General features: G+C 46.9%; 1 protein-coding gene across 8 annotated transcripts in view; it reads right to left on the bottom strand.

Moving 5' to 3' along the window:
* zip (myosin heavy chain 10) overlaps positions 1 to 13164 on the bottom strand; it is a 278670-nt gene that overhangs the window by 52534 nt on the left and 212972 nt on the right. For 2 of the 8 annotated variants that reach the window (XM_071663891.1, XM_071663895.1), the window contains exon 4: positions 6940 to 6960. The exons of the other annotated variants lie outside the window; for them this stretch is intronic. In XM_071663891.1, the coding sequence (XP_071519992.1) occupies positions 6940 to 6960 (21 nt within the window). The remainder of the gene's footprint in view (positions 1 to 6939; positions 6961 to 13164) is intronic. 8 annotated transcript variants of the gene reach the window in all.

The raw sequence follows: 13164 nt of genomic DNA, 5'->3' as shown, positions 1-13164 counted from the left end.
ACATCTGGTGAAGTGGACGCACCTCTTAAACATAAGGATTTACAAAGATCAGTATATCCACAAATCTGCTCACTACGGAAGTACCTGTCTATGAAGTACTTATCTAACACAAACCAAATGATGAATATGAACTGACAACCTGGTACTCAGTTGTTTTGAACCATTACAGAGGGTGGCAGTGATCCCAGGTACAAGCACCCAGTTAAGGAGCGTACTAACACAGCCGGCAGCAACCTCAGCACAGACTGGATGCGCTTAATTATATCCTTACACAAGATCAGAGCCTACCAGGGGTCGGGGGGAACAACCACAAGCCCTTCGCCAGTGTAATCGCTGGGCGAGCCCAACCCTCTATCAGTGTAATGCGAGGACAAGGTTGCCAAGCTACACCTACCAATCTGCAAGCAGCAAGGCTTGCACTCCAAGCTTGGCTGCCATACACGTATGGTGATGGCGGTGGTGTGGTGGTGGATTAAGTCATCCCATGAGGGTGAGGCATTAATGGTGACTGTGATGGCTTAAGGCATCGCTACAATCACTGTCCATCTCCGGCCCACAACAACCATCTGCTTCCTGCATCCCCTGGCCACTCTCTCAACCTTCTGGCATCGCTCACACTCTGGCCTCGACTGTCACCACCTCTCTGCACCCCTCCACACTCTTGATACACTCGCGTCCTACACCTCCGCTAAACAGGTACACACAAGCGCCCACACGGTTCAGGTGATGGCGGGCGTGCACATCAGCTGCGACATCAAGGAAAAATGTAGAGGGCGTCTTCTGAGATGGGCGCCGCCCACCATGATGCCCTCGCCATAAACAGAGGAGGAGACAGCAGCCATACTTACCATGGGCGACGCCGGCGTCAACCTTAATCGCTTGTTGCGAGTCGATTCGAGCGCGACAAAATCGCTGGATAGGAGGCAAGAATTCCATCTTAACTTCTCCATGTATTTATAACCTGCGCGTACAAATAGACGCAATCATCAACTTTCTGTGCCGGAGTAACGTTTCTGGTGCCCTAAGCTCGACATGAAGACAACGTATGTACATTTCTTAAATATATCTGGCAGGCGGTAGTGTGCATGGCTATGCAACGTTTAACAAATCAATACCGTTAATATACATACACAATTGCAGTAGGTCACTGTATGTTGGATGTGATTTAGTATTTGCTGATAACCATAAAATGAAGCACAGCAAGTCCCGAGTGCAACTTCGTGTGATAATCACATCGTCAGGGGAGATGCAAGAACGAGATCAATTCTCATTCTTGTATCTCTCCTGACGATGTATTAATCACACGAGACTCCACTTAGGACGTACTGAGTTTCAGTTTTCCTCGTGGTTACCAGCAAATATATACATATCCGCCCCAGAACGAGAGTCGAGCCTGTATCTGATCACCCAAACGTCTCATTAACTAAACGCTACCGGGACATACCATCCCTCGAGCCAGAGTTAAACCCCTACCCAACCTTATCATCCCTTGAGCCAGAAATAAACTCCTACCCAGCCTTACCATCCCTTTAGCAGGACTCTAACCTCTAACTGGCCTTAAAACATCATATCATCCGGTCTTCAATACCGAGACATGAGAGAGTGGGTAACACACCCGAGTTCATCGAGCTTTTAAGCCATCACAGAGCACTGCCACACAGGTAGCCAGCCAGGCAGGTTGGCAGGAGAGATGCCTTGGTAATATACACGTCCCCAGGCAACGTCCACTGCTGGTCGGTCGGTCACTCCCCCGCCCACCAACACACACACACGTCACACACAACTTAAGGTTCCCTTAACGAGCTGTCAGAGGGTCAGCCCCAGGCCCGTGGCCCACCTGCTACTATGTGTGAGAGACATTCACTAATACACCGTCTTATTCCCACACCGAAACTAAACATTTATCGTTGACCCCATAAGCACGACAGGGCAACCCTAAAGCACAAAGGTACAACCCTTGAACACAACGGTACAACCCTTGAACACAACGGTACACACCTTAACCATACCGGTGAACACCTTAAAGAAAACGGTACAACCCTTGAACACAACGGTACACACCTTAACCATACCGGTGAACACCTTAAAGACAACGGTACAACCCTTGAACACAACAGTACAACCCTCGAGTTGCGAGTACTACTCATCTGGTCTGGGAATGCAGTGATCGAATTTCTCGCTCGTTATGTTGCTATAGTGAACACAACCACACCACCACCACCTCCGTGGCGTCGTGGTTTGTGTTTATCACCGTGACGCATTCCCGGGCCGCCCAGGGTCGAGCGCACTGGAGTGAACCTTGACTGCGGCGCTCGGTCCACAGCCAATCCAGCTGTTCATCCACCCCTAAGGGTTGGTCGACAAAATGGATACCATGCTCAGGCTAGGATATATATATATATATATATATATATATATATATATATATATATATATATATATATATATATATATATATAAATATATATGAGATGTTTTAATCAGGACCTCAGTTGCCAGTGCCGTCTTGGCTAACAGAAAAGTAGCGGAGTTGCACACACGGGTAGACAAAACATTACCTCCACCCATCTGCTGTACCCCAGGAAATCATGCGTGTCAACATCTGTGACTGGATCCACAACACAACATACAAGACATGTAATTACTTCTCAATTCATACACGATAACATGAGGAAAATTATGAGAGGTCGAGTTGAGACGCTAGTTCATGACAGAAAACCATACTTGTGTTGGCCATATACACACAAGATAGTAACACATCCCATCATTTACAACAATCGTACACAAAAAGTGATTCTTAGTTTTTTTTTTTTCCCACAAATTACAACTTACACTAACCCGTTGAAATAGTGTGACACAAAATTTTACTTTCCACTAGGATTAATGAATGGCACTTCACACGAAGTTATGCATATGATCCTAAAATCTGGTCTTAGGGTGACACACACACACTATTACACACACTGATCATACTAATAGTGGCTGAATCCCTCGTACACTAAGAAGTACACACTTCGCAATCAGATAATTCACACTAATGGTGGACAACAGTTCCCATGGTACATACCAATCCACACCGGGGGAGCCTTACACTGATACTGGACAACTTCTTAAACATTGCACAGTGATCTACGAATGTGAGGGGGCGGGGGTCAGGTTCACTCACACTGGCCATGTCCATATACTGGGTCATAGGGAGGCAGGAGAGTCAGGTGGCAACCCTGACTCCTGATTAACGGGGGTTAACTCGAGAACATACAAGTTAACTCGGGTCATCTTCCTGCACACACAACCCCTGGTCATGAACGACTCCTTCGTGCACCAGGATGACCGTAGCACATGGTGACCTCATAGTAAAAACACAGCACGACCCCTGGCTCTGTGTGTGTGAGACTGCTAGTACCTCTGACCCCCACCTGGGTCACGTCCCGACTCCCGGCCATCCTACCCAAGGCTCGGGGTCGTGAGTGACAATGATCGACGGAGGTCACACTGCTACACACAAAACACATCTACACAATTAACAAGGTCATCGTGGAGGGAAAGGGGGGGGGGGATGTTGTTAATATTAACATACACATTTTCCTTTAATACATACGACGACACGACCATTTGGAGGGTGGGTTGGGGGGGATACGTGGGGGCCCTCGCTACACCCCCCCCCCCCCCCCCATTGCAAGGGTCGACTGGTTTTATTGTTAGCGGTGGTCGTGTCCAGCCTGGCCAGGGGCGGCCTCCCTCTACCACACCGTCTACATCACCTCCATGACCTCCCTCTACACCCCATTACTATACAGGGACCCAGGGTGTAAGTGTTGGTGTGGTGGGGGAGAGTAACACACAGATTCATTTTATGACCGAAATTCAACATTATATGACGTGTCATTACGTCGGGAAACATTGATAGTCACTGCACATAAATCAGCAACTATTTGCTACTTGCATTCTATATTTGTTTGTCTCAGTTCACCAGATGCAAAGATTAAACTGGAAACCAATTTTGTACATCAACTTCATTTAAGTACAAATATCGTACTAACAGCACCAAAACTAATTTACTGTAAGAACTGAATAATAATTTATTAAAACCAATTGACTGTATTATGTGCACCAAAACTTTGCTCAATACATATCTCTGTCAGTCGTTACACTCTTTACTAACACGCAACATTCTCGATAACTAAGTTATACTTACTGAAATCTGGGGAAAACGATAAATTATGTTGTTTATTTATTGGAATCAAGCAAACACTGAACATAACAGCCGCCTTCTGAACATTATATATGTGAGTGTGTGTGTGTTGGGCCATTCTTTTGTCTGTTTCTTTGCGCTACCTTGCTAACGCGGGAGACAGCGACTAGTCATAATTATATATATATATATATATATATATATATATATATATATATATATATATATATATATATATATATATATACATACATATATATATATATATATATATATATATATATATATATATATATATATATATATACATATACACTCGACTAATTTCTGGGAATGAACCCTGGTGTTCCCCACGACCTGTCTGAAGGCTTCTGCAGCCCAATGCTGCGCTACATTCAGCAGCGGGGAAATGTGAACTCCTCTCGAGAAAGATGTTCTTTACCGAAATTGTGCTTACAATGATACAGCACTTGCAGCGCAGCTTTATGCAGGCGGAGTCCGGTAACAGTGTGCAAGTGTCACCGAACTCCGTCTTCATGTTACACATCGAGTTAAAAGTCACCTTTGGCAAGGCTGCACCACTGGGAGTACACTATCCTCAAAGAATTCCTCGCTCTGAAGGAATCCACATTTCCCTACTACTGGAACTAGCGCAGTCTTGCATTGCAGGAGCCTCAGCAAAGACGTCCTTGGTAACACGAGAACAATCTTGCGAGGTTGTGTTAACAACAGAGGACTGAGTCTTTGTGGGAAATCCTCACTTGGCTCTTCTCTGTTTCCTCTTTTAGAAAATAAAAAACGACAGGGGAGGATTTCCAGCCTCCCGCTCCCTCCCCTTTTAGTCGCCTTCTTAAGACACGCAGGGAATACGTGGGAAGTATTCTTTCTCCCCTATCCTCTGGGAATCGCTATTACACACACACACACACACACATATATATATATATATATCCAAGAGGATATATGTGTCGGAGGTGGAGGGAACGAGGAGAAGAGGGAGACCAAATTGGAGGTGGAAAGATGGAGTGAAAAGGATTTTGTGTGATCGGGGCCTGAACATGCAGGAGGGTGAAAGGAGGGCAAGGAATAGAGTGAATTGGAGCGATGTGGTATACAGGGGTTGACGTGCTGTCAGTGGATTGAATCAAGGCATGTGAAGCGTCTGGGGTAAACCATGGAAAGCTGTGTAGGTATGTATATTTGCGTGGGTGGACGTATGTATATACATGTGTATGGGGGGGGGGGGGCGGCATTTCTTTCGTCTGTTTCCTTGCGCTACCTCGCAAACGCGGGAGACAGCGACAAAGTATAATATAATAATAATATATATATATATATATATATATATATATATATATATATATATATATATATATATATATATATATATATATATATATATATTTTTTTTTTTTTTTTCTTTTTGCTTTGTCGCTGTCTCCCGCGTTTGCGAGGTAGCGCAAGGAAACAGACGAAAGAAATGGCCCAACCCACCCCCATACACATGTATATACATACACGTCCACACACGCAAATATACATACCTACACAGCTTTCCATGGTTTACCCCAGACGCTTCATATGCCCTGATTCAATCCACTGACGTGCTAGCACGTCAACCCCGGTATACCACATCGATCCAATTCACTCTATTCCTTGCCCTCCTTTCACCCTCCTGCATGTTCAGGCCCCGATCACACAAAATCTTTTTCACTCCATCTTTCCACCCCAATTTGGTCTCCCACTTCTCGTTCCCTCCACCTCCGACACATATATCCTCTTGGTCAATCTTTCCTCACTCATTCTCTCCATGTGCCCAAACCATTTCAAAACACCCTCTTCTGCTCTCTCAACCACGCTCTTTTTACTTCCACACATCTCTCTTACCCTTACGTTACTTACTCGATCAAACCACCTCACACCACACATTGTCCTCAAACATCTCATTTCCAGCACATCCACCCTCCTGCGCACAACTCTATCCATAGCCCACGCCTCGCAACCATACAACATTGTTGGAACCACTATTCCTTTAAACATACCCATTTTTGCTTTCCGAGATAATGTTCTCGACTTCCACACATTCTTCAAGGCTTCCAGGATTTTCGCCTCCTCCCCCACCCTATGATCCTCTTCCGTTTCCATGGTTCCATCCGCTGCCAGATCCACTCCCAGATATCTAAAACACTTTACTTCCTCCAGTTTTTCTCCATTCAAACTTACCTCCCAACTGACTTGACCCTCAACCCTACTGTACCTAATAACCTTGCTCTTATTCACATTTACTCTTAACTTTCTTCTTTCACACACTTTACCAAACTCAGTCACCAGATTCTGCAGTTTCTCACATGAATCAGCCACCAGCGCTGTATCATCAGCGAACAACAACTGACTCACTTCCCAAGCCCAACATATATATATAATATATATATATATATATATATATATATATATATATATATATATATATATATATATATATATATATATACAGTACAGTCTATTGTTATCTTTGTGTGTAAATATCCATGTATAATCATACATATAATTTCATGTATGTATATGTATCCCCCCCGTCTTTCATGGTGTGTGTGTGTGTAGAGGGGGGTGTCCTCCCCGGCCGGCTTAACACTATACATCATCCCGGTGTTAATAAGTTACTAGTCTAAGGGGATTAAATCTTTTATTCCGACTATACAACCGGATGGTAGGGGGGTTGGATCCGGGCTGCGGGGTTGTGTGCCTACCTTGATCTCTTGGTGTGCGGCCTGTAATGGTGAAACAGAAATATTATCGTACCAGTCGACACAAGGGCAGATATACCCTCCTGAAAACATGTAACACGTAAACACACACACAAACACCTTCATTACAGTAATAGTTTTTTTTTTCATGTGTACCAAATGCCAGCTGTCTTGAATGAAAGGCTGTATAAAAATTATATAAAGTCATGGCCAAAGAATGCATATTGAAGCAGTAGTGAACACATGATACATAGATAAGCTTTATGATGACTTGCTTAGGAAGTAAGAACCTTAGTGTACAACTGGAACCTTTCTGGTTCAGGAATTCCACCTTCTCTGAGGTGAATCTAACACTACACACGACTCATGCTGCTTGTATCAAATATACTATCCTCTCTCTCTAGCTCTCTCTCACACACACACACACACCGCCATACTACATAATCTTAAAATAAGACAAATTTCCTTAAGAAAATACACAGGAATACAAAGAAACACTTGCAGTCCTTGCTATAGCTAGTGGGGCATCTGTGCACAACCAGTGCACGTCAGATGATAGGTGTGAGCAGGACTGGTCATGGGTACACATCGCCCACACCGTCCCTACACACAACATTCCTCACACCCGTACAATTCCTCTCTCTCGATCCAAGTGTGCCAGTTTCCAACCTTCCCAATTAAGAGAACAACATGCTATTCCCTATTCCAGTACATCTTAACACGTTAATGGGTTATTCGGTCAGTAAACAATCATGCAGTAATGGTCAGGTCTGATGACCTGAACAAAATCACAGTAGCAACAACAGGAATTCTATCTAAATTTCACGTGTGTGTTAAAGGGAAACCATGCAGGTACGTACAGTGGCGACAGAGAGAGTGTCAAACTACCAAGATATGTGGTCTACACCTTAACCATCACAGGAACAATGTAAAATAATTTCAGTTATGGCAAACATAATCACCCATTAGGTACATGCCTGGGTCCCCATTCTGATTCTAACTACGCCAGTATTTGTGCCCTGGAGCACGACGGTACGACCCTTGCGTATGACGGCCCGGCCGAAAGTAGAGTCTTGAGGCCCAAGGGTCGTACTGTCTAGCTCAAGGGGCATACCGTCGTGCTGAGGGAGATCAGCTGGTGATGGAGGAGAGCTCTACGTCCTCCCACCCCACCCTACCGTGGGGGGGATATCCAGGAGTCTCTATGCGCACATAATAATCCCTCTCTTCAACTGCCATCTAAAACCTACACCATCGGTGCTTTCTAGTCATCCACAGTAGCTTAGACTTATGGTAGGTCAACACGAGTATGGTCGCGGAGAATCTTCGCTCGTTAACTCGATAAAAATCTCCACCTTGAAGTGACGTTACGGTTAACCAGTATTAGCCGCAGGAGCTTTGAATCCTCATCTGTCTCTCCTCTTACAGATCCATAGAATTCAGCCTTACGACTCGCCTTCCATGAAGCAATGGCTTCTTTGTTGTGCTCGCTAAAGATAAGGTCGCTGATAACTCAAGATTAGATATCTACGCGATGCTATTATGTTTATGTCAAGTATTCTGTAAGAGTTTTATTATTTTCACCTTTTCCCTATAACGAATCAACAAAAAACTCTCCGTAAAAAAATAAAAAGCGTTAATTCTGAGGCGCACTGGAGAACATGACCGAGGTCCCACTGTTGTCTATCCTCACCTTTCCATGCTTCTCCAGGTATCTACACATGATACGAGGCTGTGGTCTGTGTCTGCAACCTAGATACCAGAAAGATATACACCAGAGGCTCGAGTACAGTTCCCATGGGAACGAGGCTTCTCACTATGGCGGCATAAGATCCCGCCCGCTGGACCCACTACAGTCGTGCGTCTGTTACCAAGTAGGACCTCTGTCCTGCACTGTGCCAGTTCCTACTGCTGTTCTGGCCACCGTGCACTAGCACACGATGACATTTCCTAATGTCTACAGCACGTATTCTACATATCACATCAGCCTTTTCTTTTTTTTTCTCAAAAATTTAAATATTCATTGTTGGGGAGACATGATCATGTCATCTTTAAACAGAGCAGCTCAAGTACAGTCTCAAGTTTATGTAGTCAGCGTGTGTACATGAGCGAACTCTCTCAGGATGTGTAATGATGTTTACGTTACCGGTCAGTTAGACTCTTAAAACTACTTTCCTTTCCCCTTTATGGAGGTCGTCTGTGTACAATTCTTGTACACTTTGTGAGAGTAAGTCGAGTTAAGGTTCTCCTTCCAGAGTGTGTGTGCGTGCCTGTTTTTCAGGAACACACGGCCCTCACACACACACACACACAGAGTAAAACCTCCAGTGGACTGTGAGTGGGCGAGGGCGGAATCATCGTTCAAGAAATCACTGTCCGGGTCGCTTCTCTTCAAGGTGACTAACTGTTGGCTCAACCAACAATTATTCACACTAGTTTAGTGTGACGCTCCCTGTCACGCTCCCTATCTTGGTAGCATCTGTGTTTCATGATCACTTCTCATAGCCTGGCCTTTGACCTGGCCGTCGCGTCGTGCTCATGAGGCTAATATATAATTCCCTCCTGACTCTCCCATGTTACCACCTGGCCAGTCAGGCCGCCTGGTATACAGTGCGTCATCCCTCACCGGTCATCCATCAAGCATGAGGGAGAGGGAACCTGTTGCCATCCAGGTATTCTGACACATCCATTACGAGGCACCGATCACCTGCCTGGCTGTCATCTACAGCCGCTCATCCATCTAGCCTAAGACGCGACGCTGCTGGTGAGGGAAGTGTACAGCAGCCACCACGCGGTCAGACGGATCGGCTTCGTCGCCTTTCACTAGAAGGGATATGTATGGCAGGGGAGGGACCCGCGCCGCGCCAGGCCAGGTGGGTAAAGGTATAAGGGAAAGGGTCTGCTAAGGTAGTTAATATATCATGAGTGAAGACTGTAATCGTTGAGGGAACTATACCAAGGGCACGAGAGCGTTCCCACAGTAATACCGGTCTCCTCATGAAGGACCACAGCTTCTACTGGTCTACTCCGGCTCCAGTAACGACCATACGTCTCCCAAACCCATCCATCATAAGAGCACGCAGCAAAACGTGACCCTCCAGTGATAGCGTGCACAGCAGTATCAACCCAAGGTATGCTCAAGGCCGACGTACGTGTGTGGTGTGTGTGTGTGTGCATGCTTCACACAGAGAGATAGGCAATATCCCTGGCCGGCAGGTGCTTCACAGCCGTTGTTTACTGATGGAGACATGTCCAACATGATCGCACCCAGGCCGCCAGTGCCAGGTGTGGCGGACCACCGTCCCATGCAAGCCTCCGGTCATGACCTCAACCATCAGCCAAGGTGCTATGGCCACCCACCCGCGCTCGGGCTCCATCCATCACACAGCCCTTAAGGCTTAGGTCAAAGGCCAGGCATCGTGCCCAGGGCTCCTCCCATCGTCGTGCTCCAGGATATAAACTAACGCATTTCTCAACAACAGGACATTAACCTCCGGGCGAACATCATACTCAATCCCATTCTTGTACAGATACGGTATACAGATCTGTGTACGACTGAACGTTCACCTCGATAATCATCCAAGTCCCCCTGAACTGATTACAACACGGAAGGTGTAATCATCAGCCTCGCTGCCAATAATTACATCTTCTGAAGGCAAGGTTGCAGGTGGCCAGCTGCTGCCCTCCCTAACTGCGATTCTTTGATGACTTTCACGGATCACGATGATCATGACGACGATGCCTCAGATCTGCGATAATGCCATAACAGAGTCTACTGCAAACCTCGAACTCTGGTGCGGTTTACGTGTACTCAGAGCAACGTGTTGTGGCAGAGAAGTGAATCCGCCTCATGCAAGGAAGGTCGTCAGTGCCTCAGACAATGGGAGGTACTGGCTTACACGCGATGCTTGCCCGGGAGGTCAACACACAGCTGGCGCCTCCAATCGGCACTACGTACAGATCTAGGTCAAACGCGCCCCACAGGGCCGACCCCCCCACACCCCCTTTTCCACCAACCTCCTCCAATTAGCCAAATTAGGGCTAATGACCCCACATTTTCTCTCCATTAAATCGCATACAAATTCTATCGCAGGAAAGACCTAAACGACAGGCGAGGTTTCATCTAGTCATTAACCCGGTTTGGGGGGATCGTGTCATGACGTCTGCTGGTGGTGGCTGGAGCAGAGACCTGGCTGTGGTGGAGTCGTTCTCTGTTTTGCTACAACACGGGTTATACACTTGCTTGATCCCTCGCGCACCACGACACGACCCTTGCAAAACGACTGTTTACGACCCTCGAGTATGACGGAACGACCCTCACAGAACGACGTTAAAACCTTTTTAGAACGGCGGAACGACCCATTCAGCATGACGGTTACTAAGACCCCTTGAGAACATTACGACCCTACAGCATGATGGCCTTTGACCTGACCGTTAAGGGGTATCTAACAGTCGTACCGCTGTGCTCAAGAGAGTCGTGCCGCAGCACAAGGGACCTAGGAGGACACGTCAATAGTGTTCGTTGACAGGGCGTCGCATCTTCGTCTGTATGGCTGAAACTTGAATCCCCGACGATATATGGTGCGCACTCGTTCACCTGTGCTAAACCTGCATGATAATATTTTTCTCCTCGTAAACTAGAGTGCCAGCGAGGAGTACCTACAACAATTCAAGCCAACGAAACACCATTCAGGGAGGATCTGGCAATACTCGAAGTGTGTTACTGCCCACCGTTTTCTACGGTAACCCACGTTACGGTTACCTTACGTGGCCTCTGATGCGTGTACATGAACTGTACAGCGACCACACACACTGCTGATACACCCACACCTCATTATGCTTGGAGGAAAAGTATATAAGTATGTATACACAACTGAGGGGCCTTGACCCATGGATGAGTCACTTGACACAACTGGTCTTGGCCGGGGTCAGGTGCCATCAAATGCCTCCACCGAGGAAAATACAGACGGCATGCTAGGCTGCCTGCGGAGCACCGGAGCCAGCCAATCTGCGCTGCTCAAGGACGCTCCTCCCTCCCCTAGGTTCTGGGGGCCTCCTCCCCTCACCCTACCCCCTACGGGGTCAAGAGATCAAGAGAGAAAGTCTCCAGCAGGAGGTTCACCACTACGGCGCGTGGATTACCTCTCACCATACACCTTCCCACCCACTCTCCCACGTCCTCTTATTCCTATCACTCACTCCTCTCTCGCTCACTAGTCTTCATCTGTCCACCTTTCGTGGGTGGACGACGGTAGAGACACAGACTGACTGACAGGCACAGAACCCGTCTCCAGCTATAGAGACGACCCACAGATCCTAAAGACCTGGTGTCTATGGTCCAGTCTCCCAGGGAAATCACAGGGAAAGCGTGGCAGAGCCAGTGACAGAAGACGAGCTGTTCTGTGACGAGGTTACCTGCTGGAGGACAGTGTATGGGAAAGACAGATAACGCACGGCATGATGGTCCATGACGAGGTTATCTTCCAAGTGAAAGTAAAGATCATCCACTTAATCTTTAAAATAACAGTATACTGAAGGACATGGCTCCTGCCCCGTCAGTCATCCCAGCCCGACACATCTGCCTCCTAGACTTGATCTACTCGTCCGTCTGCACCATCACCAGACTCTCCACAGCACACCAGGACACCTGCTTCACGTGTACACTCGAGAAAAAAACCTCTATAATAACCTTGACCAATTTCCTCCAGCCCCAGGCTGACCCATCCCTCACCGTCATAGCTACATACATGTACAGTGCACTGCTTAACCATCCCGCCTCACGAGTAACACGGGTTACCATCCTCCAGCAGGTAATCACGTCTCAGATCATCAGGTGTCGTAGCTGTTCATCCTATGTCCTCCCAGCAGATAACCTCGTCATGTTCACCATTAGATCATCAGTGATCTGACTTCCTCATGTACTGCTATATACCTTCTGTATTCGATCCTCTCCTGCCTCCATGCCCAACGAGACAACGACCAGTTATAGCTCCACCAGAACGTAACAACCCACTACTAGTACATAACAACCATCTGCTACAACCTATACTTGCGACACTCAAGTGTTGCTCTACCCTCCCCCGGCCGCACACGCACCACACCAGTGGACAACGTATCTCGCTCTCGTCGTCGGCCTTTTAAAACAAGAAACATCGTCCGACATTACGCTACAGCTGTGGTCGGCCGGCCGGCCGGACGCACCGACGCCTTAGTCATGTTAGTCTCTGA

Source organism: Panulirus ornatus, chromosome 8 (assembly GCF_036320965.1).
Source record: "Panulirus ornatus isolate Po-2019 chromosome 8, ASM3632096v1, whole genome shotgun sequence".
NCBI lineage: Eukaryota > Metazoa > Arthropoda > Malacostraca > Decapoda > Palinuridae > Panulirus > Panulirus ornatus.
Note: the sequence above shows the minus strand (reverse complement) of the source record. Positions and strands in the feature narration are given on the sequence as shown.